A 22,169-nucleotide genomic window follows, 5' to 3' on the forward strand; every position below is an offset into this window, starting at 1 on the left:
AATGTTAGAGGCAGGGGCTGTAGATCAGCTATTTTCAGATATTTTCCCCACACATTGCCTTTTTTTCCTCACCATAGTACATGCTGCTTTCATGGTCTAGAGAGAGGGCAGTTGTTTTACAGACGGGTAAAAGGGCAGGGTTCTCAACGTTGTTTCCCCCCCCGGCTGTCTCCAGGACGCCATGCAGTACGCGTCGGAGTCCAAGGACACGGAGCTGGCGGAGGAGCTGCTGGCCTGGTTCCTGGAGGAGGACAAGAAGGAGTGCTTTGCCGCCTGCCTCTTCACCTGCTACGACCTGCTGAGGCCCGACGTGGTGCTGGAGACGGCCTGGAGGCACAACCTCATGGACTTCTCCATGCCCTACTTCATCCAGGTCATGAGGGAGTACCTCAGCAAGGTGGGTCGGCGAAGGAGGTGAGGGCCTTTTAGTGGACATGAAGTCACACAGCCGGCCGGTCTTCCACAATCACAGACATAGAAAGCTCTTTCAGGCTCTGGGGCGTGTGTACTCGAGTGAGGGCAAGCTTCCGTGTTGGTACTTTTGCGAGAGGCGACAGTCTGGAAAACGTGAGACTAGTGCTTCACAGAGGCATCACAGTCCGAGTGGACGTTCGCCGCACTCCCATGTCGATACAGTTCGCTCCAATGAACTGCAAGCGACCAATAAGGCATCCGTTTTGTTTTTATATCTATGGTTATGATCACAAAAGGGAAGGGTTCTGAGGGTAGAAAGTGGTAACTTAATCACAGTTTGCGGCGGTCTAAAAGACGAAATTTGGTTGGGGGAGATAACCCCATATGGGGTGGGGGGGGGAGGAGTGTGCTAATAACTGCAAGGTAGAAAGACCTGGGCCAAATAGTAGAAATTCTTTCTTCGTTTTTTGTCCACTTGCAGTACCACAAGGGTACAGAATTTGTGTTATTCAGAAAGTCGTGTTTCCATATTAAGTGGTCAATGAAGAGTATTATAGACTTCCTTTGACTGTCCAAAATGGTGAAACTTGCTCATCTCGTAACATCAAAGCCGGTTTAAAATAAACACTGTCCTCCAGACAGTGTTAAAAGCACATTTTAAAAGCCTCCAATCTAAGCCTTTTCACTTCTTTTATTAATTCTCATCATCCTGCTGTCAGTCTTATTGACATTGGCGTGTGTCCCTTTTTTGTTATTGTGTTACAGTTTTCCGCTACTTTTCCATACAAATGTGTTCCAGAAGAGATTCACCACGGTTGTATTCTATCCCGTGTCTCATGTGTGTTAACATGGCATGAGAGTCTGCACTATAGAAGTGTTAGGCAAGACATTGTGTAAACGAGACCTGGGTCAAACAGTAGATGGATACACAAGCAAGAGCGGCAATCCGAGCACTCAAAAAGGTTCAAATAAGAGGAGAGGGCGGACATAAAATCAGGGTACTTTAAATTTAAAACACCATGTTTCGACTCAAACAAGTCTTCATCAGGGCAAGTATGATAGTAGATGGATACACTTACAAATAATCTACCTTTCATTGTTTAATTCCAATGTTTTAATGTGGTTGCAGTGCCAAATCGTTGGTGTTTACCGTATTAAGACAAAATACTCCAACTCCGGACAAACAAAACTGCATGAGGGATGTTGATGGACAACAGAGTTTAGCTGACTTTGGGCAGGTTGGCAACCATAAGATTCAACTATAAAGACCTCTTATTTTACGCCTATTGTTAGTTCTACTTGAATGTTGTCAGACATTACGTAATTATTCATTTACGTTACATTTTCTCAGTTTGTTGACAACCAGCTGCAAACAGCCTCTTGTGGGTGCTGAACACTTCTGACATTACATGCATTATGTGCAGACTTTCCTATATGTACAATATAATGATTATTGAATATAACATAACATCTTAATTGAAATAATTTCTGAGCTCAGTTGACAGCCCTAGTTGTTAGACATAGAACAGTGTACTGTCCTTCAATTGTTCAACCCGTCACTGTTCTGTCGTGTGTTTGTCGAAGCCCCTCCATCTCATTTTGTTAATTTCTATTTTACCACAGGTCTGAAAAGCAATTAGTTCTCTGCTGAAATACTGCACCTTTCAGTCAGATTAACATCTCAGAACGTAGTAATAGGCGCTTAATAGTCAGTGTCCATGTCTGAACTATAAGCATTGGGAATAATCTCTCCTGGTGTAAGTAAATGATGGAAAGTGCAAGGTGCCAGAGTAATCTCAACAGTGTGCATTTGTATCAAAAGTGGCGTGTGTCGCATGGCTTTTGATGATTTTTTTTTCTTCTCCTGGTTTTTCTGTAAGCGAGGATTTCTCTATTGTTTGCTCTATTTTTCTCTTTCTGTCCCTCTTTTCCTACATGTTTTTTGGGAGACTTCTGTTTTTTTTGGTTTTTCTCCTTAAGTTGCCTCTCTGAATTTCCCTTTCAGGTTGATGCGATTAAGGAAAAGGTGAAAGTCGAATCCATTTTCCAACTCATTCTTTCCGAGCCCGTCCCCCCTGTAGCGTGTAGTTTGGAGGAGTGATTTACTAGCGGAATCTGCATGAGTCTGAACCCCTCTCCTCTCCTATCCCTTCCCATATGTCACTCTGCTGCTTTTTGAGTCCACACACCTCCCACTAGATTTCTACCTTTCCTACCTGTACAAAGCCACAGGACTCCAGAGTGGGGCTCTCCTACTGCTCACCCTGGCCTCAAACACACACTGGGTTTACTGGCATCTGTGATGGCTGGCTGGCTCTATTTGTTCTGCCTGTGTCTGGTCAGAATACCATGTTGATTACGGCTCGATCAGAACGAAAAGTTGTCGTCGGTACCGCAAGAAGCATAGTGTCGAGGGACGTTATTTTTAAAAAAGAAAAGAAAACATGGTCACTTTGTTGAGCAGCACCAGTTGTCTCATTTGAACTGACCTTTGTTTCCAAACCTAAATGAGCAATTAACAGGGTGTCTTTTTGCACACCTGCATAAGATCAATACAGTGCAATTAAATATAGTTAATTGTTAGTGCCATGCACCAATCAAAGGTAATGTTGCAAATCCCTGATTTACATTTACAACCAGCATTAGTTGTTGTTTTTACTTAATTCTGCCTAATCTAATGACTGGATCTTGTTATATATCCTAGTTCAGACTGACTGATGAAACAAGTCAGTCAACAGTGAAACTAGTAAATTTGTGTACAGTTACTACAGTACACTTATGTGATAAATATAAATTCCTTACTCCAAGCCACAGACAAGAGGCACCAAATCATTTCCTCCCAACACCCAGAATAGCAGAAATAGTTGAATAAGCTTGTAGATCAACTATTTCTGCTATTTTGTAAAGATTTGTGTCAGTGACTATCTTGTATATTTAAGTTATTTGTCATATCTCCCCTGTGCAATTGGTGATTTCGAAGCCGAAAAGGCAAACGGAAATACAAATTATAACACAATTGAATCGTTAATCCCAATAATGTGTGACAATTAATCGTCGACTTATATTTGTAATCGTCACAGCCCAAAGTGGTATTGGCTTCAACAGCTGCACCTGATGCCAGCATGCCTGGCCAGTGGCCACCCACCTCTCCAGGGGCGGTGGGACGTGGAGAGCACTGCTCTGGGTCAGTGTGGTCACAGCAGGTCCTCTTCTACCCTTTTAGACTCGTAGATGGATACTAATGTCAAAGCGGTTTGTAACGGCGCATAGCTGCAGTCTGCTGCTGGAATCCGCCAATCCTTACTCTCCCCGGTTTTGGTTTTGGGTACTAGGGTTTGGTTTGGTTGGAAAATTTATAGTGCATTCTTTAACCCATTTTGGGTGGGAACCCCTTTTGGTGTTTAAAACATTATGTTATAATTTAGCTATTGAAAAATAGCAGATCTACAAGCTCATAGCGCGCCACCGAGTGGCGCGCTATGAACTTGTAGGTCTGATATTTTTGAAAAATCGTGAAAATATTTATTTCAGAAAACTGGAGGATTTAGAATATTCTTTTTTTAATTTTGAGGTCAGGCCTGAATGGGTTAAGGAAGCAATTTAGGGCCGCCGCCTCATTGTGAATGTTCAGCCATTGAATCGGAGGAGGCTAGCCACAGTGCTTGTTCCTAGCCAGGTTGGCGGGCAGCAATGTAGACCACAGCAACGCATCAACACTTAATTGCAGGAATAGAAGACCCCAGTGCAGCATTTGATGAAGTGACCATCCTTTCAGAGGTTTCTTACCCATTATCTTTTCTAGGTCTGCCTATTCGACTGAATGAACCTCAAAGCTGTAAAAAAAAAAAAAAGAAAATCACATTTCCATTAATTTTTCAATTCATTTGGAGCACTTTAAATTTTTTTTTTACTTTTTCCTCCCCATGTTTGAGTATTCCCCGCTGCTGTAAAGTGTGGTCTCTTCAGTGACATGTGACTAGGGCCTGTGGAAAAAGCATAACCCGTGTACAGTAGTTTTGAGTGTGTAAAGGGAGCTGAAATGTGTAGAGCAACAAGCATGCATTCCGCTCCTCTCTATAGCAGCACCCTGGACAGGCTAGGAGACATTGTTGTTGGCTGTGCCTGCTTCTGAAAAGCCTTGAATTGGCCGTACAAAACCACCACCCCTCCACCCCTTTTTCACTCTCCCTCCACTTTGCTGTCTGTCTCTCTGCCTGTCTCTCACTCTTGTCTCTGTCCGTCTGTCTTTCTCTTGCACTCTTCTCTTTTTTTAACAGAGAAATTAACAAAACTGCCGCTTCACAGCATGTTGGTCTCTTCCCTGTAATACTTTCTCAATTGAAACTAAAGCCTGACTTGACTTGAAACGGCCTGCTTAACCTGACTGACTGACGGGTGGGTGGATGTCGACCAGCAAGTATGTTGAGAACTGAACCCCCAGGCTAGTGAGAGAGGTATAATCGTATGCTGTGAACTATAATACTGAAACCGCAGACTATTCTATAGCCACAGACTCATTTTTGAAATTTGCTCCTTCCTATGTGAATTACTTGTCAGAACTTTTTTTTTGTCCTCTGCCATTCACACTTTGTTTGTGCTGCCAATACGTACATATTTAAGAGAGTAAAATCGGGTGTCCCGCATTTCACACTTAGATTCTGTGTTGTCTAGTTGACCGAATTCCGGTCGTAGTTTATGTATCTTAACTTGTGTCAGGTTTGGTTGGTAATGCTAGTTATTTAGAACGTGGTAGTTGAAACTTGAAGGGGTTTGGTTCTCTACATACTCAAAGTACTTGAGATTTAGATTACGGTAATTGGGTGGCTGGACGGTGGGACCATTATTGTCTAGCTTTTGTTTCCCTTTCTAATTCCTGACTAGTCTCCCCTCACCTGACAAAATGCCAACGGATTCGAGTGAAAATCAACCGATAATTCCCAGTAGGTTACTTATCAAGCTGATCTTATCGGTCTACTGCACATGCAGGGAGCCTACTGAAAACGACGAGCCTCCTCATAAACATCCTCCTAACCTAAACATAAGCGCAAGCACGTATCGGCGCGGTCTCAACCTTAACGCATGTTCGCCAACCTTAATCCGGTTGTTTTGGTCTACTGCCTACTGAGAAACGACAAGCCTCATACCCTAACCTAAACATAACCGCAAGCACGTAGCAGCGCGGTCCCAACCTTAAACGTCGTTTTATCAATGCCAATCGCAGCCAGTAGGCTCCCAGGCTACATGCAGTAGGTCGATAAGATCAGCTTTATAAGTAACTGCATATTATCGGTTGATAACATTCGAAGCGGGTGAAAATGCTGTGTGTCTTATCTCTAGAGCTAATGTATAGCGTCCATAGAGTAGCCAATAAGGTCATAGCTCATAGTAGTTTCCTCTTTGGCCAGTAGGTGGCCTTCCCTCCCAGTAGCGAGGTCGGCCTCTTCGGCCTCATTTAATTTTAATCTGGACTCTTATTCATCTTCGCCTGTCAGACTCAGGAATCATGGTCCCATCCGTCAGCCAGGGAAATAACCGAGAGGTCAGTTTTTCTACAACAAAACCCGCCCTCGCTCTTCAAGAGCCATCTCTTTTGTGGCATCATCCATGTGGTCTCACTCCTCCAACATTGTTCTTTTTTTCAATCAGGTTGACAAGCTCGAGGCCTCCGAGTCCCTGAGGAAGCAGGAGGAGCAAGCCACAGAGTCCCAGCCCATAGTTTATGGTACAAAACACAACTAATATTACCAACAAATATATATCATATTTATGTACATTTTAACATAGCTTATGGTACAAACACAACTAATACCACCAACAAATATATAACATTTATGTACATTTTAACAAATGCAAGGCCATGCTAATGTAATGCATCACGGATATCCTTGCATCATTGGCAGTGGTTTTCAATCAGTCGTCTTGAGGACCACCAGTGGTCCTTGAGTGGGTTTCCGGTGGTCCCCAGATAAATGATGGAAAGTTGGTAACCAAATGGATCCTTATAGATAACTCTTGAGTGTTTAATGAAACCAAATATACCCTTACGGGGTCCATTTTCTTATCCAACAATAACAAAATCTGAGGCTAAAATGAATATCAAATGGTGGTCCGTGGCTCAAATGCTGAAAGAAATAATAATGGGCCTTGATATGAATAGGGTTGAAAACTGTATGGGAATACTTTGTCTTGTATGTGTGCAGTAAATATGTGGAAACCGTTGGCAGGGGTTGCATTTTGTAATGGTTCTTGTTTCGGCAGGCACACCTCAGCTGATGCTCACGTCAGGGACCAACGTGGCTGTGCCTCCTCAGCAACCTTACGGCTACGGATATACAGCGCCGCCCGGTTACGGCCAACCCCCCCAGCCCGGCTTTGGCTATGGCCAAATGTGACCGCCCTCTACCCAGCCAGCAACCCTCTCCTCCAAATTGACCAAACCTGTCCCTTAAAACATCCTCAGTCACCCATCATCTCCATCTGTCTCGCTTTCTCTTTTTTTTGTGTTCCCACACCAGCTTTACCATGGTCTTCTACTCACAACAGAGGCCACAAGCAACAACCCGTTCTCGTTTTAATTACTATTTTATTCTTATTTTTTGTACTTTTTCCTGTTGAAGAAGAAAAATGCAAGTGCGATGAAGGACTTTTATTTGTATTGTTTGAGAAGAAATCGTTTGTTTTTCACATTCCATATTTATGACTACTTTTTGTGTTAGAATTATTATTATGTTTTCTTTGTTTGTTTGATTTTATGGTTTTGTGGGGACGTGAACTTGCTCGAGCTCAGCAAATGAACCTCTTGTAGTAGGTGGAGGAGCATCGGATTTGCACTCTGTCGTGAGAAGAAATGAATATAGAAAGCTCTTAATTTTGATGTACTGAACATGTGAACAGCTTACATTGTCTCGTTTGTCTGTATAATGCATTTCATCATTGTATATTCTGAGAAGAAGAAAAGTTACATATAATATTTGAACATATATTGCCATTTGGGTGGCTATAGCTAGCAACACTAAGTAACAATAGTATATTCTGCACAGGCGTGTAACTTTATGGAGTTTTAAATGCATACAGATGTGTGTTGGTGATTGAATGGGGGTGTGTGTTTACGTGTGTTGCGTGAGCGTGTGAGTGAGTGAATGAGTGTGTGTGTGTGTGTGTGCGTGCATATGACCTAATGATCTAAATAAGAATTTTAAACCCCCCCTCAGCCTGTAACGGGCTGTCCAGTCCACCCCCATAGATGTTAGCACTCCCTCATTGGCTCCGTGTGTTTAGGTGACCTTCTCTCTCTTCTTGTGCCGTGTACAGTGCTTGTGCGTGAGACCGTGTCTGTGTATGTATGTGTGCAGGGATGGGGACCACCCACGGCTACGATAAACTCCCCAGGGGACCTTAATAACGTTACAGTGTGTGTATTTACTCCGACGACCCCCCCCCCCCCCCCCCCCCCCCCCCTCATGCTGGGGGTCCGTGTATGCCTGGTGTCGTGATGTTTCCTAGGCCACCGTTACTTTCTCGTGTGTACAGGTGTGTGTGTGTGTGGGGTTGGGGGGGGGGGAGGGAGGAGGATGAATTGAAGAAGAAGAAAAGAAAAAAAAACGAGTCCCGCCAGTCCTCCCGCCTTCTGTCTGGTGTCCAATTGACTCTGGGTCAATGTGTTCAGCGCCAAGAACAAACAAGAAAAGGAGCAAGTAAAAATAAGACAGGGCGGGGGAGGGGTGGGACCTTTTGATGTCCTAATGTCAACTTGATTAGATCAGTTAAGCACTCCTGTAGGTTATGTATTTAGATGGTTATGATGGTTACTTAGTACAAGTACATCATACAGTTCTCTGTCAAGAATGGTCTGAAATAAAAGCCTGTATTTACCTTGATGTACTAAAAATTACTTTGAGGTGTGTGTCAGTGTAAAACTGTCAACCTTGAGTTGAATTTCCTCTCCGTTTATGCACATGAACGACAAAAGGGACTCTGCCAGCGATACGTGGAAGGCGACAAAAGGGGATTGCATTCTAGGCTAAATAAAATGATCCAAATTTGTATCCTGGCGATGTGCAGTTAATCTGTGGAGCAAGGACAGTTATATATTCCAGTTTGAAGGAAATTTACGAAATTGCACTAGGGCTTGCGTTTCAGGTGATTTTAGTTAAAAGCCATACTGTGGCATTTTGACATTTATAGAAAATGTAGTTGGATCATTTGTAAAATATACACATTCGCAGACAATCAATGGTATATGAATGCCCAATTCCCAGGGACCGGAAGGGTTCCAAATGGACCCTTAAAAGGTCTGGAACCAAATGGACCTGTATCTTATGGGCGTCCTTGAAATTAAAAGGCTTGAGAACCATTACATTAAAGCTGGTGTAAGTGATTTTCTTTGGTTAAAATAAGTGTTTAAAAGCTCTATATTGTGATAGTACTCATTGCTATATAGTGTTTGTTCAGTAACGGGAGTCTCCATGTCTCCTTTTTATTAAACAGAAAATGCATTTTCGGAAACCGAAACTGGGATACCACTTTAATCCAATTAGGATACAGATTAAACAAGCGGAATTGTCACTAAGTGATGACACAAAGAAATGAGCAGAAGAATTTGGAACTGGAACATAAAAAATTAAGCTCATAAATAGCTTAATTTAATTCTTAATTAGATCATTAGGTCAGCTACCTGTATTTTCTGGTAGGTGACAAAATTAAAGAGCTGGAGAGACAGGGAGACCCCTGTTACTGAACACGTACTCTATTTATATGATTACTATCAGAATTTAGTGATTTAACCTTTTAACAAAAAACCTTTTGTTCTAACCAAAAGAAATCCCTTGCACCATAGACATAGAAAGGTAGACGCCTCTTCCGGCTCTGGGGCGAATGCTCAAGTGAGGGCAAGCTTCCGTGTTGGTGCCAAGGAACGTAATGAAAGGAAGTGACGTGACTGGAGACCGCCATTACACTCATGTCCATATAACCATCAATTCAGCTCACTTCCGCCCTCTGTGCCAGACAGGTCACTCCAATGAATTGCAGCGGCAAAGGAGGTGTCTAATCTTTCTATGTCTATGAATTACACTACCTTTTAAGTTTTGGAAAGCTGTAATTCCATTCCTGCCCACTTCACGGTTCAGCTTGAAGTGGATGAGGAGAACAAACTGGACATGTCCCATTAAAGAACCTGAGGGACCAGAGTAGCCTATTGGCTATTGACCCTTATCCTTCCTTATCCCTAAACGTCTTTTCCTTTATTTTACTATTTTGAAAAACATTTTTGAATAGTTCAAATAGCCGATCTACAAGCTCACAATGTGTAATGTAGCACGGCTAATTGAACAATTAAAAAAAAAAATGTATAAGAAGTTTAGGTATAAGGGCCACTGATGAAAATGGGCAATTAGTATCTCAGACAGTCCGAGGTTAATCAAGAAATACAGTAAGATACAAATGTCAACAGTCAAATGCTTATATAATGAAACAGCCATGAAAGTGCAAAGTGAAGCTTTATTCTTATTCATTCCCTACTGTTGCAATGAACTAACTTGAATGAAATTGCATATGAAAGTGTACTGGTGGAGTCTGCTCTGGATGAGTATGTTTGGGGGTTGGGTTTCATTCATGGTGAAGATCAAGCTAGTGAATTACAGCCGACAATACACGGGCCTTCCTTTCCACGTCTTTGCAGTATTTCTCTGGTAAACCAGCAGCCCTGCAAACACACAAGCATTTCAGAATGAGGACACTTGGATTATTCCTGCTGTTACCTGTGTTGAGCAAGGTGAACGTAACTGGGTTTTTTTCTACAGTAGGAAGTTGACATGACTAATGGGCCATCCACACCAAACACGATAATAAAAATAATACTATCTCAAATTTATATAGTGCTTTTCTGAGTACCCAAAGACGCTTTACATGGGCAAGAGGAAGCAAGAAATAAAAGGAAATGACTACAAATACATTTTAACTCTGGATGGCACTTGGCAGAGTCCATACCAGAACAAAAATACATTGCATGGATGCACCTGGGACGTATCCTCAGTGATTTACCACCATAACTATATCATAACCCGCTTTTCTTTCTTGCCTATGTTATCAGAAGTGTATACTCACATAATTGCGACTGATTGCGACTGAGCACTAACTATAGAAGCTGGCCAAAACTGTCTGTCTGTGTGTCTGTCTGTGTGTGTGTGTGTCACGCTGTAACACCACCCGCCCGCCACCAGAGGGCAACTGATACAGAGGTGTGTGTGTGTGTGTGTGTGCGTGTGTGCGTGTGCGTGTGCGCGTGCGCGTGTGTCAGACTGCCACAACAGCTTTGTTCGCTTCCCACGTTTACGCTTCTTACTTGTACTTGCTGTGGACAGCCTTGAGTGTTGAACTTGATATTTACACTGCCTAGCCTTTACTTACTTTAGCTCCATCAGCTTCTTCTCCTTGATCTCATTGAGACGGACACGTCTTTGGCGCGCCTCCTCATTCAGCTGGTCTCCTTCCTTGAAGATGTCCCGTCGCTTAGCCACGGCCAGCATCTCTCGCTCCCTCACCTGCTGTCGGATGCCGTCCGCGTGGTGCAGCACTCTCTGGACATGTCTCGCCTCTTCCTCTTTCTGCTTGGCGATGGACTCCTGCTGGGCCCTGAGAGACAGAGAATGATGTCCATAAGGAGCTGAGGACTGCATGGAGGACAGGTCATGGGGGGTCACTAATAGTTGGAGTTTTTTCAGGGATCATGAACGCGCTTTTGCAATAACTTGTGTATAGGTAGAACGTTTGGCCTAAAAAGCCCAAACCGCACCAATGATTCGCCATGCAACTCCTTGGAACATGCACCTACTTGCAACCATTATCCCCAATGAAATGGCCTACAGCAGTTCAGCAGTTGCAAGATGTTGCAATGGTGTGGTGCATTAAATTTCATGACAATCTGCCCATTAGATTTTGAAATATAGGAACATTTGGCCTAAGGAAAAAAGGAAGAATGAATGAATACCTCAACACCCTCTCAAACTCTGCCCTCGCCCGGCCAGCTTCCATGGCCTGCAGGCGCTCTTTGTGGACGACCTGCTCCAGACGAGAAGCCTTCAGCAGAGCGTCCTCCTGCGCTTTCCTCTGCGCTCCTTCCTTCTCCTTTCTCCTCCACTCCCTCTCCGCTGCCTCCCGGTTCCTCCGGGCGCGGAGCTCATCCTTAGAACACAGGTAACAAGATGTTACGCTGTTAATGTATAACCCCCTCTTCAATTCACCACATGTTTTACTGAATTAAGTTTTCATTTTGAGAATACCGGCTTACTCCATTCATCCCTATGCATTCTCAGTGGTTATTTTGTTTAAACCCATTTATGTTCTGAGTATGTTTAACCCATTAAGACCTGAGGCCGATTCTACAAATGTCTTCTAAATTCTAACAGTTTTCTGATAAACCTATGTTGCTGTAATCAGTGGTTCTCAAACTTTTTCCATGATGTCAAGGACCCCCAAAATGATCTGTATATGGCCGAGGACCCCCATCTCAAATGATGTTGTTCCAGGGACCCCCAGAAGCAAAGATTTTAGTTAAAGATATTTGTATTCAAAGATTTGCACACAAATAGCAGATCTGAAAGTTTGAATATCTGCTATTTCTTAATAGCCAGCGTATAAAATGACAGATGCTTTCCCAATTTGAATGGTATGACCTAAGGCAGCGGTTCCCAAAGTGGGGTCCGCGGACCCCTAGGGGTACGTGACGCATAGCCAGGGGGTACCTGAATAATTCCCAGAAAAAAATAACCTTTTTTTAAAAACTTTTTTTAACATTAAAATTATGTTTATCTACGTGGTCATTTCTGCCAAGTTGCGCAATAAACGTATTTTTTGTGGTGTTCATTGTGTTTCTCCCATGTTTGCTTTGGGCCAATAGCTGACATGATTACTAAAACTACAACATCAGTCAACCTGTCGTGACCCCAAACAGTAACAGCAGGACGCATGCTGCAGAAACAACAAAAAGACTCAGGACACTTGAAAGGTTTCTGCGGCCACTTCAGATGAGGGGGTACCCCCCAAAAGGGGTACCTGGTCCAAAACAGTTTGGGAACCCCTGACCTAAGGCACATACCACTGAGCATTCCATATGTATGGTCACACTAGGTGAATTATACCTGCTCTGCCTTGTAGTCTCTGTCTCTCTCCTGCAGCGCTCTCAGCCTGGCCACCTCCTTCTCCTTCTCCCTCTTTACTCGCTTCTGCTCTGCCTCGTAGTCCGCCTCCCGCTCCTGTGGGGTGTTGTTCATCATAATACAGAGGTTAAGGTTAACCCAGTGCTGTGGTAGGACTTGGTTCAACCGCACTGACACCCCCAACGTTCACAAAGGCAAAACCATGAAAGTGTAACTAAAGTCAGTGATAAAGATGAAGACATATACCTGTGTTGAGGAAGAGCACGAAACATTGTGCGCTAGTGATGACTTTTATGAGTGCTGCAATAGTTTTGCACTTTAGAATAACCTGTCATTTTTCTCGCATAAGGGACCTACCATTCAGAATGTTTGATAGTACTCATCAAACAATCTGAATGGTAGGTCCCTTATGTAAGAAAAATGCGACTACATGTGACTTACAGTATTAGCCTTGTCAGTATGATTTACTACTGCTAACTAACTGTACAACTACATGTTCAGCCTTAATACACCTTGACACCTATACAACTAAAAAGACAAAAGTTGGACATCAAAATTCAAAACGGATGCAAAGAGTTTCAGTAAACATCGCAAGACACAAAGACTACCATAATTTGGGGGTCAATCTACACTAAGTAGTCAAATATAAAAAATAAATTAGGTTTTTCCATGGACGGTTAGCGATTACCTCTAATGTCAGCCAAGAGAACGATTAAAACAACAATCAAATGCTTGTCCTCCATATATTCTGACCATTTTCTTTTGAGTGAATTCCATGGCTCGGTGGTCCGCCAGTCTCTCCTCCTCTAGCTTCTGCTCCTTGGCTCTCAAGACCTCGGCATTGATACGAATTATCTCCTGTTGCAAGAGCCGATGCTCCTCCTTCTTACGCTCCATGGACTGGAAGACAACGCAAGTTTGTTTGTATAGAAGAATATTTCATAACCAATATCATCAAAGCTAAATGAAGATGTGGGACTCAGACTGCTCGTATGGATGTGTGGGTGTGTAGTGTACTGGGGGAGTATAGCATTTGAACCCACAACCAATTGAGCCACATGTGACTGTTTGTCCCTGTCTCTTTCATGCACTCATCCACTTTTTAAATGTGTGGGTATTATAAATATTCAACCAATGAAAAGTGTTATTAACAGCTTGTGTGAAAAAATAACTACTGTAAATTGGATGTATTTGTTTGAGAGAATATCTTTTAGTCCGGCAGCCGAGGTGGACGGGTGGGAAATTTGTATAGTCTTTTTTATTGGCCTAAAATATTGTCTATATACATACATTCATGAATCCACTTGCTGACCGGCTGAAAGTATTGGGCCATTTTTATAGGGGTTTCTTGTGACCCTACCATTAACATCCAGGCAAAAATGTCAAACTTTCCTTTTGCTTTAAGTAGCATGTGACATGTCAAACTAGGGGGTTTTCATGATTCTGAATTCATTCCAAGCATTAGTTTTGCACAAAATACACCCCTTGGGCTGAAAACGGCCATATACATCATGACAAATGTGATGAGGTCAGCACAAGTGGCTATGGCTGCTTTTAGCGCAAAGAGTGTATTTTGTGCAAAACGAATGCTTGGAATGGATTCAGAATCATGAAAAACCCCTAGTTTGACATGTCACATGCTACTTAAAGCAAAAGGAAAATTTGACATTTTTGCCAGCCATAGGATGTCAATGGTAGGGTCACAACTTAAGAAACCCCTATAAATAAGATTGCCGGTCAGCAAGTGGATTCATGAATGTATGACAATATTTTAGGCCAATAAAAAAGACTATATAACACATTTCACACTGTAAACAAAAGAAGCCTGTCGGCTGCCGGACTATTTCTGTCTGTTCTCAGTGTGCTGTGCTGTACATGTGAATGTGTGTTGTGACCTCATGCTCACGCACGCACGCACGCACGCACGCACGCACGCACGCACGCACGCACGCACGCGCACGCACGCACGCACGCACACACACACACACACACACACACACACACACACACACACACACACACACACACACACACACACACCCAGCCATACAGTACGTACTGTACCTCCAGCTCCTCCTCCTGCATCCTCTCCAGGTTCTCCAGCATCTGCTGCCCTTCCTGTTCCTTCACCTCCTCCTGAAGCAGCTTGTCTTCCAGACGCTGCTCAATCTGAGAGATAATCTGCTGGTTCCCCCTGGAATAACGCACACGCGGAGAGTACATATTTATATGTGTGATACTGTGATAGGAACCTGTGTGTGTGTGTGTGTGTGTGTGTGTGTGTGTGTGTGTGTGTGTGTGTGTGTGTGTGTGTGTGTGTGTGTGTGTGTGTGTGTGTGTGTGTGTGTGCCCGCATGCGTGCCCGCGTGCGTGCGTGCGCTTATTGAGAAGCACTCAGCTGGGTGAGGCTGGAAACCGAATTTCCCCTGTGGGATGATATAGGTCTAATGCACTGGTTCTCAAACAGTGGGTCGTGACCCATTTGTGGGTCACGGACCAATTTTTATGGCTCGAGTAAGAATGACGAGACGTTTTTAGCGTTTGTCCCAGCGATGTGATATGTCCTGTTGCACGCTGACCCGCGTCGATTCAACTGGTCCAATTCCATGGCCCCATACCACACCAATGGGTCGCCATGCATCTACTCGCAACTGTTTGGCTGCAGCAAGGAGTTGCATGGCGACCAATTGGTGTGGTCTGGGCTTCTACGTCTGCTCACCGGATCATCTGCTGCTTGCGGAGCTGGTCGATCTGGTCCTGCAGCTCCAGGGCCCGCAGGCGGTCCAGCTCCATCATGCCGTCCAGACGCCGCTCCTCCTCCGACAGCTCCCCGTGGATCTGCCTCTTCTCCAGGATCTGGGCGTCGCGCACCGCGTGGCACTGTGCGCCCCGGATCACCTGCAGGGAACCAGGAGGGGTGAGCGTGCGCATTATCCAAGGCGCTTTACATAGATAGTGCATTGCATTCACCCATTCATACACCGATTGCGGCGGAAGCCATGCAAGGTACCAACCAGCACATCGGGAGCAATTTGGGGTTCAGTCAGTGTCTTGCCCAAGGACACTTCGACATGTAGACAGGAGGAGCCGGGATTCGAACCGCCGACCCATGGATCATTGGACGACCTGCTCTACCTCCTGAGCCACAGCCGCCCCTATGAGTTTGAGTTACAATGCTGGCTGTGACTAGTGAAGCACAGGGAACTTTCCATGGTTAATAAAAAATCACACTCGTGTTTGTCATGACGTCACTGCTGCTAAAAGCAAACCTTGAAAGTTTGTAGACTTGGCTGCATGCCACGTGACGTCATGTAAATTTTTTTTGGGGGGGGGGGGGGGGTGTACACACACACGTACACACAGCCTGTGCGGTAGTAGAGCTTACCTCGTTGAACCTCTTGACCTCGTCCTCTTGCTCCATGCGCATGGCGTTGGCCCGCTCCAGGAGGTACTGCTGGCGGTCGCGGGCCTCGGCCTCCAGCTCACTCAGCGGCTGGTTCTTCTTACGCGACAGGTCCGCTCGGTGCGTCTGGGCTTTCCTCTCCTCTGCTGCAGCCTAGAGAGATGAAAGCAGACGGAAGGCCAGGGGTGGATGGAAATTTGAGTGAGGGTCCGGGATTCATTGATGGGTGGGATGTGACAAGATGGGTGATATATACACTGTTTCTTAGAGCGTCACAGTCCCGCCCCCTTTCATGACAACGACAGGCCCAGGAAATAATTCCCCGTGCCTTTTTCCCATAGACATTTCAAAAAGTATTTATTTAAAGATCTGTAAGCTTCGAACAAAGCCAACTCGGATCGTGAGATTCGTGACAAATCATAACAAACACAATATTTTGGGCCGAACAAATAATTAGAAAGAAGAAAAAAAGGGCAGGATACAACACTTTTTTTTGTTGTTTTTGTAATCTTTGTAATTATTTGTTCGGCCCAAAATATTGTGTTTGTTTGTCATGATTTGTCACAATCCCAGTTGGCTTTGTTCGAGGCTTACAGATCTTTAAATAAATACTTTTTGAAACGTCTATGGGGAAAATGAATGGGGAATTATTTCCTGGGCCTGTCGTCGTCATGAAAGGTGGCGGGACTAGCAATTATAGGAGTAGGATGAAGGCTCTATCTCTGTCCTCCTGGTGGGGGCTCCTCACTGGTAGGGTAAGTGATTTTCTTGCGTGTTAAAAAGCAGTTTTTTCAGTAATAGGAGTCTCCATGTCTCTTCAGCTTTTTATCAAACAGAAAATGCATTTTCACGTCGGGATACCAATTTTATCCAATCAGGATAGAGAACGCAGTCAGGATACAGATCAAACAAGTGGAATTGTAAGTGATGGCACAAACAAATGTGCAGGCAAAATTGGAACTGGTGAGATTTCAGATTGATTGGCTGAAATCTTGTCATCTACCTGATTTAACCTTTTAACAACAGATGTTTTGTTTTAACCAAAAAATATCACTTACTCTATATCTTTAATTGGCATGACGACTAAATTGGGGAGAAAAAGAATTAGCTACTCTAAAAAAATATAAAATAATCTTAAACCTGCCTTTAAGAATAATATGCAAATGGCAGTTAATGCATTTCTATTGGTGATTTAAAAGGTTCTCACAATGGCCTCCTCTCGCTTCTTCTGCAGCTCTTCTGTCATGGCCGCCCTCTCTTCCTGGGTGGGAACGTGGGATGCAGAGGCCATGCGCTTCAGTTCCCACGGCGGCAGGATGATAGACAGTCCCGATGGATCCTCGTTTCGGATCCTGGATAAAATAAATGAATGTTTGAATAGGTTGTGATTTACTTCTTGACCAGTTAAGGAGATGCTGCATGGGGAACGTGTGTGTGTGCGTGCGTGCGTGCGTGCGTGCGTGCGTGCGTGCGTGCGTGCGTGCGTGCGTGCGTGCGTGCGTGTGTGTGTGTGCATGTGCGCGGTGGTGGTGGATGAGCATCCCAAATGTCCCCTGTCACTCAACAGCAAAACATTTAAACAAATGCTTACTTTACAAATAAGGACATAAATTAAAACTCTATTTTATACTTTGGCTATTCAAACAGCACAGACTACAAGATCACAATGCATCGCATCACCACCAGAGGTTCTTTTTCAGACCCAGTTCCGAGATTGAAGAACCAGAATCTGTTCCATCGTATTTGGAACCGTTTTTTATCGCACTGAGCTGGTATGTGGACTTGATGTCTGTATAGGCCTACAATTACTATACCAGTGGTTCTCAAATGTTTTAATTTCTCCCCCCCCCCAAGTTGCTCAGTGGCGTTTTGAAGCACCCGGAAGAACGGTCTACTACCGTGTAGAACGTCATAGTATTATCAAATAGCAGGCAGGCTGTCGACTTGGTATAGCTACATATATACATATAATATAGCAAGAAGTATAATATAAATATAAATTAAGCATAGAATAATACATCAATAAATAAGTATATCTTTTCAACACAATTTTAGCAGGCACTATAGTATAATACATAATGGGCTTTTTATTATTTTATTTTTTTAATGATTTAACTTTTAATTTTAATTTTCTAAAGCTATTTTAACTATTATATTATAAAGCTACCAGCAGACTAATGGCCATGGGTGCCGTTCCGAAAGCTGCCACTAGGGGCAGTAAAGTCGTTGGCCTAGGGCCTGCAGGCCTTCCCGCAGGCTGCAGCCGTTAACTTCTCACAGGACGTTCATACGACGTCCATACGACGTCACACACAGAACTCTCTGTAAACCACCAAACCCCAAAACGACGTCCTAGTCGCCGTCCCAGCCAGACGTCCATACGACGTCCATACAACGTCTTCGAAGTTCGATACGACCTGACAGTCAAACTCAGGATACGACCAGGATACGTTGCAAAAAGACGTCCATATGACGTCCATACGACGTTGACAGGACCTGCTGCATTCCCCCTAAAGCCGCGTTCACACCAAGGAAGCTAGAAGCAGCTTCTTGCTTCGTGGTCCCATGTTATCTCTATGCAGACCAGCTTTTTCGTTTTGAAGCTTGGAATGAACAGCTTTTCTTTCTAGCTTCGTTGGTGTGAACGTAGCGGAAAACGCCCATTCACTAGTGTGGTTGAGACTATTGTGATGGTAACACTTTATTATTTTACTGGAGTAACCCTAAACTTTGCCGTACTACTCCTCCCACAGTTTTGTACGCACTTGAGCCATATGTCAAATTGACGGGAATCGTTTGCTTGCTCATTGCTAAGAGAAATATTGTATAGTTTAATTGATATTAATTTATTCGTGCATTAAATTTCCCCATTGACATGAATGGGAAAATGCGAAAACTCACGTTCAAGTATTTTTTCCTCGGAGACCGTAAGCGATATAGTTACAAAACTTTGAGGGTAAATTCATAATAATTACTAAAATTAATTAACTTATAATTATATCGGTCGGCCTCATGGTGGCGCTATAACAGCCCATTTTACGTTTTGGCTTATAACTCTTTAACCGTAGGTCGTACGTAAAATTCCTTTCTCCCTGTATTCCTTGGGCCATGACGCATCTCCCCATATAGGCCACGCCCATTTGCGTCAGGATAGATTTTCCGCCATTTTGAATTTTCTTCAAAACACACTTTTATTTTCTAAATCTACAGATTTTGTCCGAATCTCACAGAAATCGGTACACATGATCTCTGGACCTATCGGACCGCGTTTACATTTTTTTCAGATTTTTTTATTTTTTTTTGTCCGTATCGTTCGGCCTTAATCGTCGTCCGAAGTTAGTGGGAGGGGCCTATTTTACAAAAAATGCCTAAAATCACGAACGGAATGTCCAATCCATCCCAAATTTGAATCAGATGTCGCGGGTGGTTTAATCAACCAAAAGCCAAAAGCGATTCTATATTCATCGATAGGGGGCGCCGCAAATGCGAAAAATTTAACCGTTTCTTTGCAATTTTTTAAAATTGCGACCTTTCTAGTTCTCTATAGAGGCTAGAGGGTATGCGCATGCTTAAAGTGAATGGCACATCGAGTGGCAAGTCGAGTGGCAAAGCAACATGCAAAGTGAGTTTAACATTATTTAATGCAATCGGATAGGACTTTTCTGTTTGGATGCATGGGCTGTCAAGGCCAGAAAGTTGTTTTTTGCCACTCAGTAGGCGTTCCTGCATAACTTCCGGGTTTGATGATGATGTCACGCGCATACCCTCTATTGTAGTGTTGAACCACTACGGACGTAATGACATTTCTGGCCACAACAGCTGTGGCGCTGTTCCAAATTTCACTGCGATGTGAAATTTCACACACACATAGCTGAGGCACACACACACACACACACACACACACACACACACACACACACACACACACACACACACACACACACACACACACACACACACACACACACACACACAATATTCTACATTCATGTTTTCAAGTAACTTGAAGCCTGTAAGACGTTTGGAGTTTAAGTGGACAGTTAGTGAAGTTCAAGCTGCCTCTAGGCCTATAACTACTTTTTATGTATGTGATATATTATATTGCCATGCTTTTTGTTCTTGCTTAATGTAAATCGCTCTGGATTAAGAGGGTCTGCTAGATGCCAAATTGTAAATTGTCATGACGTCACAAACCCCCCTCCCCGCAAAATATATAATAAATAAATAAATGTCCCCTGGTAACCACTGCTCTGCATGATTAATTTGTGAGTTAGTAATCAGAAAGTACACGTTTATGACCTACTTCAGGTCACGGATGAGGTCCTTAGTGATGATGCGGACTTTGTTTGGTTGACTCCTCTGAGAAGGAGCAGAATGGGCCTTGGACCTGGGCCCTGAGGTTCTCCTCGGCTCCACGTGTTTAGTGTCATCATGAGGCAATTGCTTGACAGAAAGAAACATAATTATTATACAAACACACCCATTACCATGGTTGACCTGCATGGTAAAAGATAAATATTTTTTTGCATTTGTTCTTGCTGCCCACAAATTTACAGATGCTAAGGTGTACTTATATTAAAATCTATTTAATATACATTTTCAACAAACCACACACACACACACACACACACACACACACACACACACACACACACACACACACGTTATATACTGCTTAAAGTAATACCGGTTTTGGGGTCCCGAAGAGGCTCTCGTCCACTCTGGAGGTGAGGGCCAGGGTTCGGTAACGGCGTGTGTAGGAGCTGACACTGTTCCGTGAAGCAGACGAGACCGTCCCCACACTCTGCGGCTATAGATTATGAAAGGCAGATTAGATATACAGTCTATACATCAGTGCTTCTCAAACCTTTCTCAAGGACCCGCTTGACATGAAAATTTGAATTTGGCTGCAGACCCCAATCTGAAAATATGTTGTGCCACGTACGGTCCCACCATACAAGATTTGTGGTGTTACACAAATATCTAATTATTTTCAAATTGTTATAGCCAACCCTGGGGGCAGGGACGAATAGTTTTCATAATCCTCACGGGGGCCCGTGCCGCCCCGGACAGTGAGGAAAACAGAGGTGTTAAGGTGCCAGACTTGGATGGTTAGAGGGGCGCGATTACATACAAAGTCAATGCAAGGCGAGAATTGCGCGAACGGGCGCGACCTGATGCGGCACAAACGGGACGAACCGAGGCGAATATATTCAGGTCCAATTCCTCATGGGGGCCGAAATCCCTGGTCCAATTCCTCATGGGGGCCCTGGCCCCCCGGCCCCCACAGACTCTACGTCACTGCCTGGGGGCTCCCCAGAACCCACTTTGAGAAACCTGTTATACAGTGCATTGATTGATTGATTGATTGATTGAAATATTTATTAACAGTTTGCAGAATTACAGTACATTTCAAGCACAAACTCAATACAAAGACTGTTAACTGTGAGTGGACGACCCAATTAAGCATTACACTTGTTTACAAGAGGGTCCACCGCATGTTCAATTCATAATGTATCAGTATAGTACAGTACCACTACCATCATGTTAAATGTGCAATAATGTAGCCTATATGGTCAGAGGGAGAGCTAATATCAACTGAACCATTCCATGATATTCACAGACTATAAGCTAGGAAGAAAAAATATGAACATTAGGCTACATTGAACAGAAGTCTAAAGAAATGTATCAGTGATTCTGCTGATTCATGTTAATGCCTATAATATTAGCCTACAATAAGCTATAGTATTAGTGAGTGGGGATGGATAATATTATACTGAAATTTGAAACTTACCATGACAGACAGGAATGAAGAAATAAAAGCAGCAACGATGCGGAATATATTAAGTCACCAATCTCGACATTATGGTTGCATATAAGCCTTTTAAACTGTCTTTTTTTTATATCGTGGGTTGCGATCAGGTTGCGATAAGAAGTCGTCTACACTCAACACATCTCCATGTTGTGGTTGTGTTGTCACCATGGAAACGCGTTTTGGGGGAGGAGGAGGAGGAGGGCGTTTGACACATTGACAGGCAGATTGGCAGGCATCATCCACGTGGTCTTCCTGCCCGTGTTGCCGAGAAGATCTGTGGTACCCACACCCATAGACATATACGGTATCTATGCGGCTGCCCACACCGGCCCCTCTTAACGTTACAGCGCTGCCTGGCTGTCAGCCGCCTCCTTTGAAGTCT

The 22,169-nt window shown here is 43.7% G+C and overlaps 2 protein-coding genes across 4 annotated transcripts in view; one reads left to right on the plus strand and one right to left on the minus strand.

The window, feature by feature from the left end:
- The window catches only part of LOC306932514 (clathrin heavy chain 1-like), a 41,241-nt gene extending 32,950 nt beyond the window's left edge, over positions 1-8,291 (plus strand). For 2 of the 3 annotated variants that reach the window (XM_079514345.1, XM_079514344.1), the window contains exons 30-32: positions 176-397; positions 6,061-6,136; positions 6,673-8,291. In XM_079514345.1, the coding sequence (XP_079370471.1) occupies positions 176-397; positions 6,061-6,136; positions 6,673-6,806 (432 nt within the window). In that variant the 3' untranslated portion in view covers positions 6,807-8,291. Of the gene's footprint in view, positions 1-175; positions 398-2,419; positions 2,441-6,060; positions 6,137-6,672 lie in introns of all 3 variants that reach the window. The other variant, XM_079514343.1, reaches the window with a different exon arrangement.
- A 1,691-nt stretch (positions 8,292-9,982) lies between these two features.
- cfap45 (cilia and flagella associated protein 45) lies at positions 9,983-21,515 on the minus strand (the record flags this gene model as incomplete). Its single annotated transcript, XM_079514900.1, has 12 exons — positions 9,983-10,117; positions 10,822-11,046; positions 11,402-11,595; positions 12,552-12,665; positions 13,323-13,469; positions 14,634-14,763; positions 15,289-15,467; positions 15,955-16,125; positions 17,180-17,324; positions 20,276-20,415; positions 20,660-20,782; positions 21,507-21,515. 12 exons carry the CDS (start codon positions 21,513-21,515, stop codon positions 10,042-10,044), a joined length of 1,653 nt encoding a protein of 550 aa, XP_079371026.1. The 3' UTR covers positions 9,983-10,041.
- Positions 21,516-22,169: the final 654 nt, after the last annotated feature.

This window comes from Electrona antarctica (genome assembly GCF_951216825.1).
Source record: "Electrona antarctica genome assembly, chromosome: 11".
Lineage (NCBI taxonomy): Eukaryota > Metazoa > Chordata > Actinopteri > Myctophiformes > Myctophidae > Electrona > Electrona antarctica.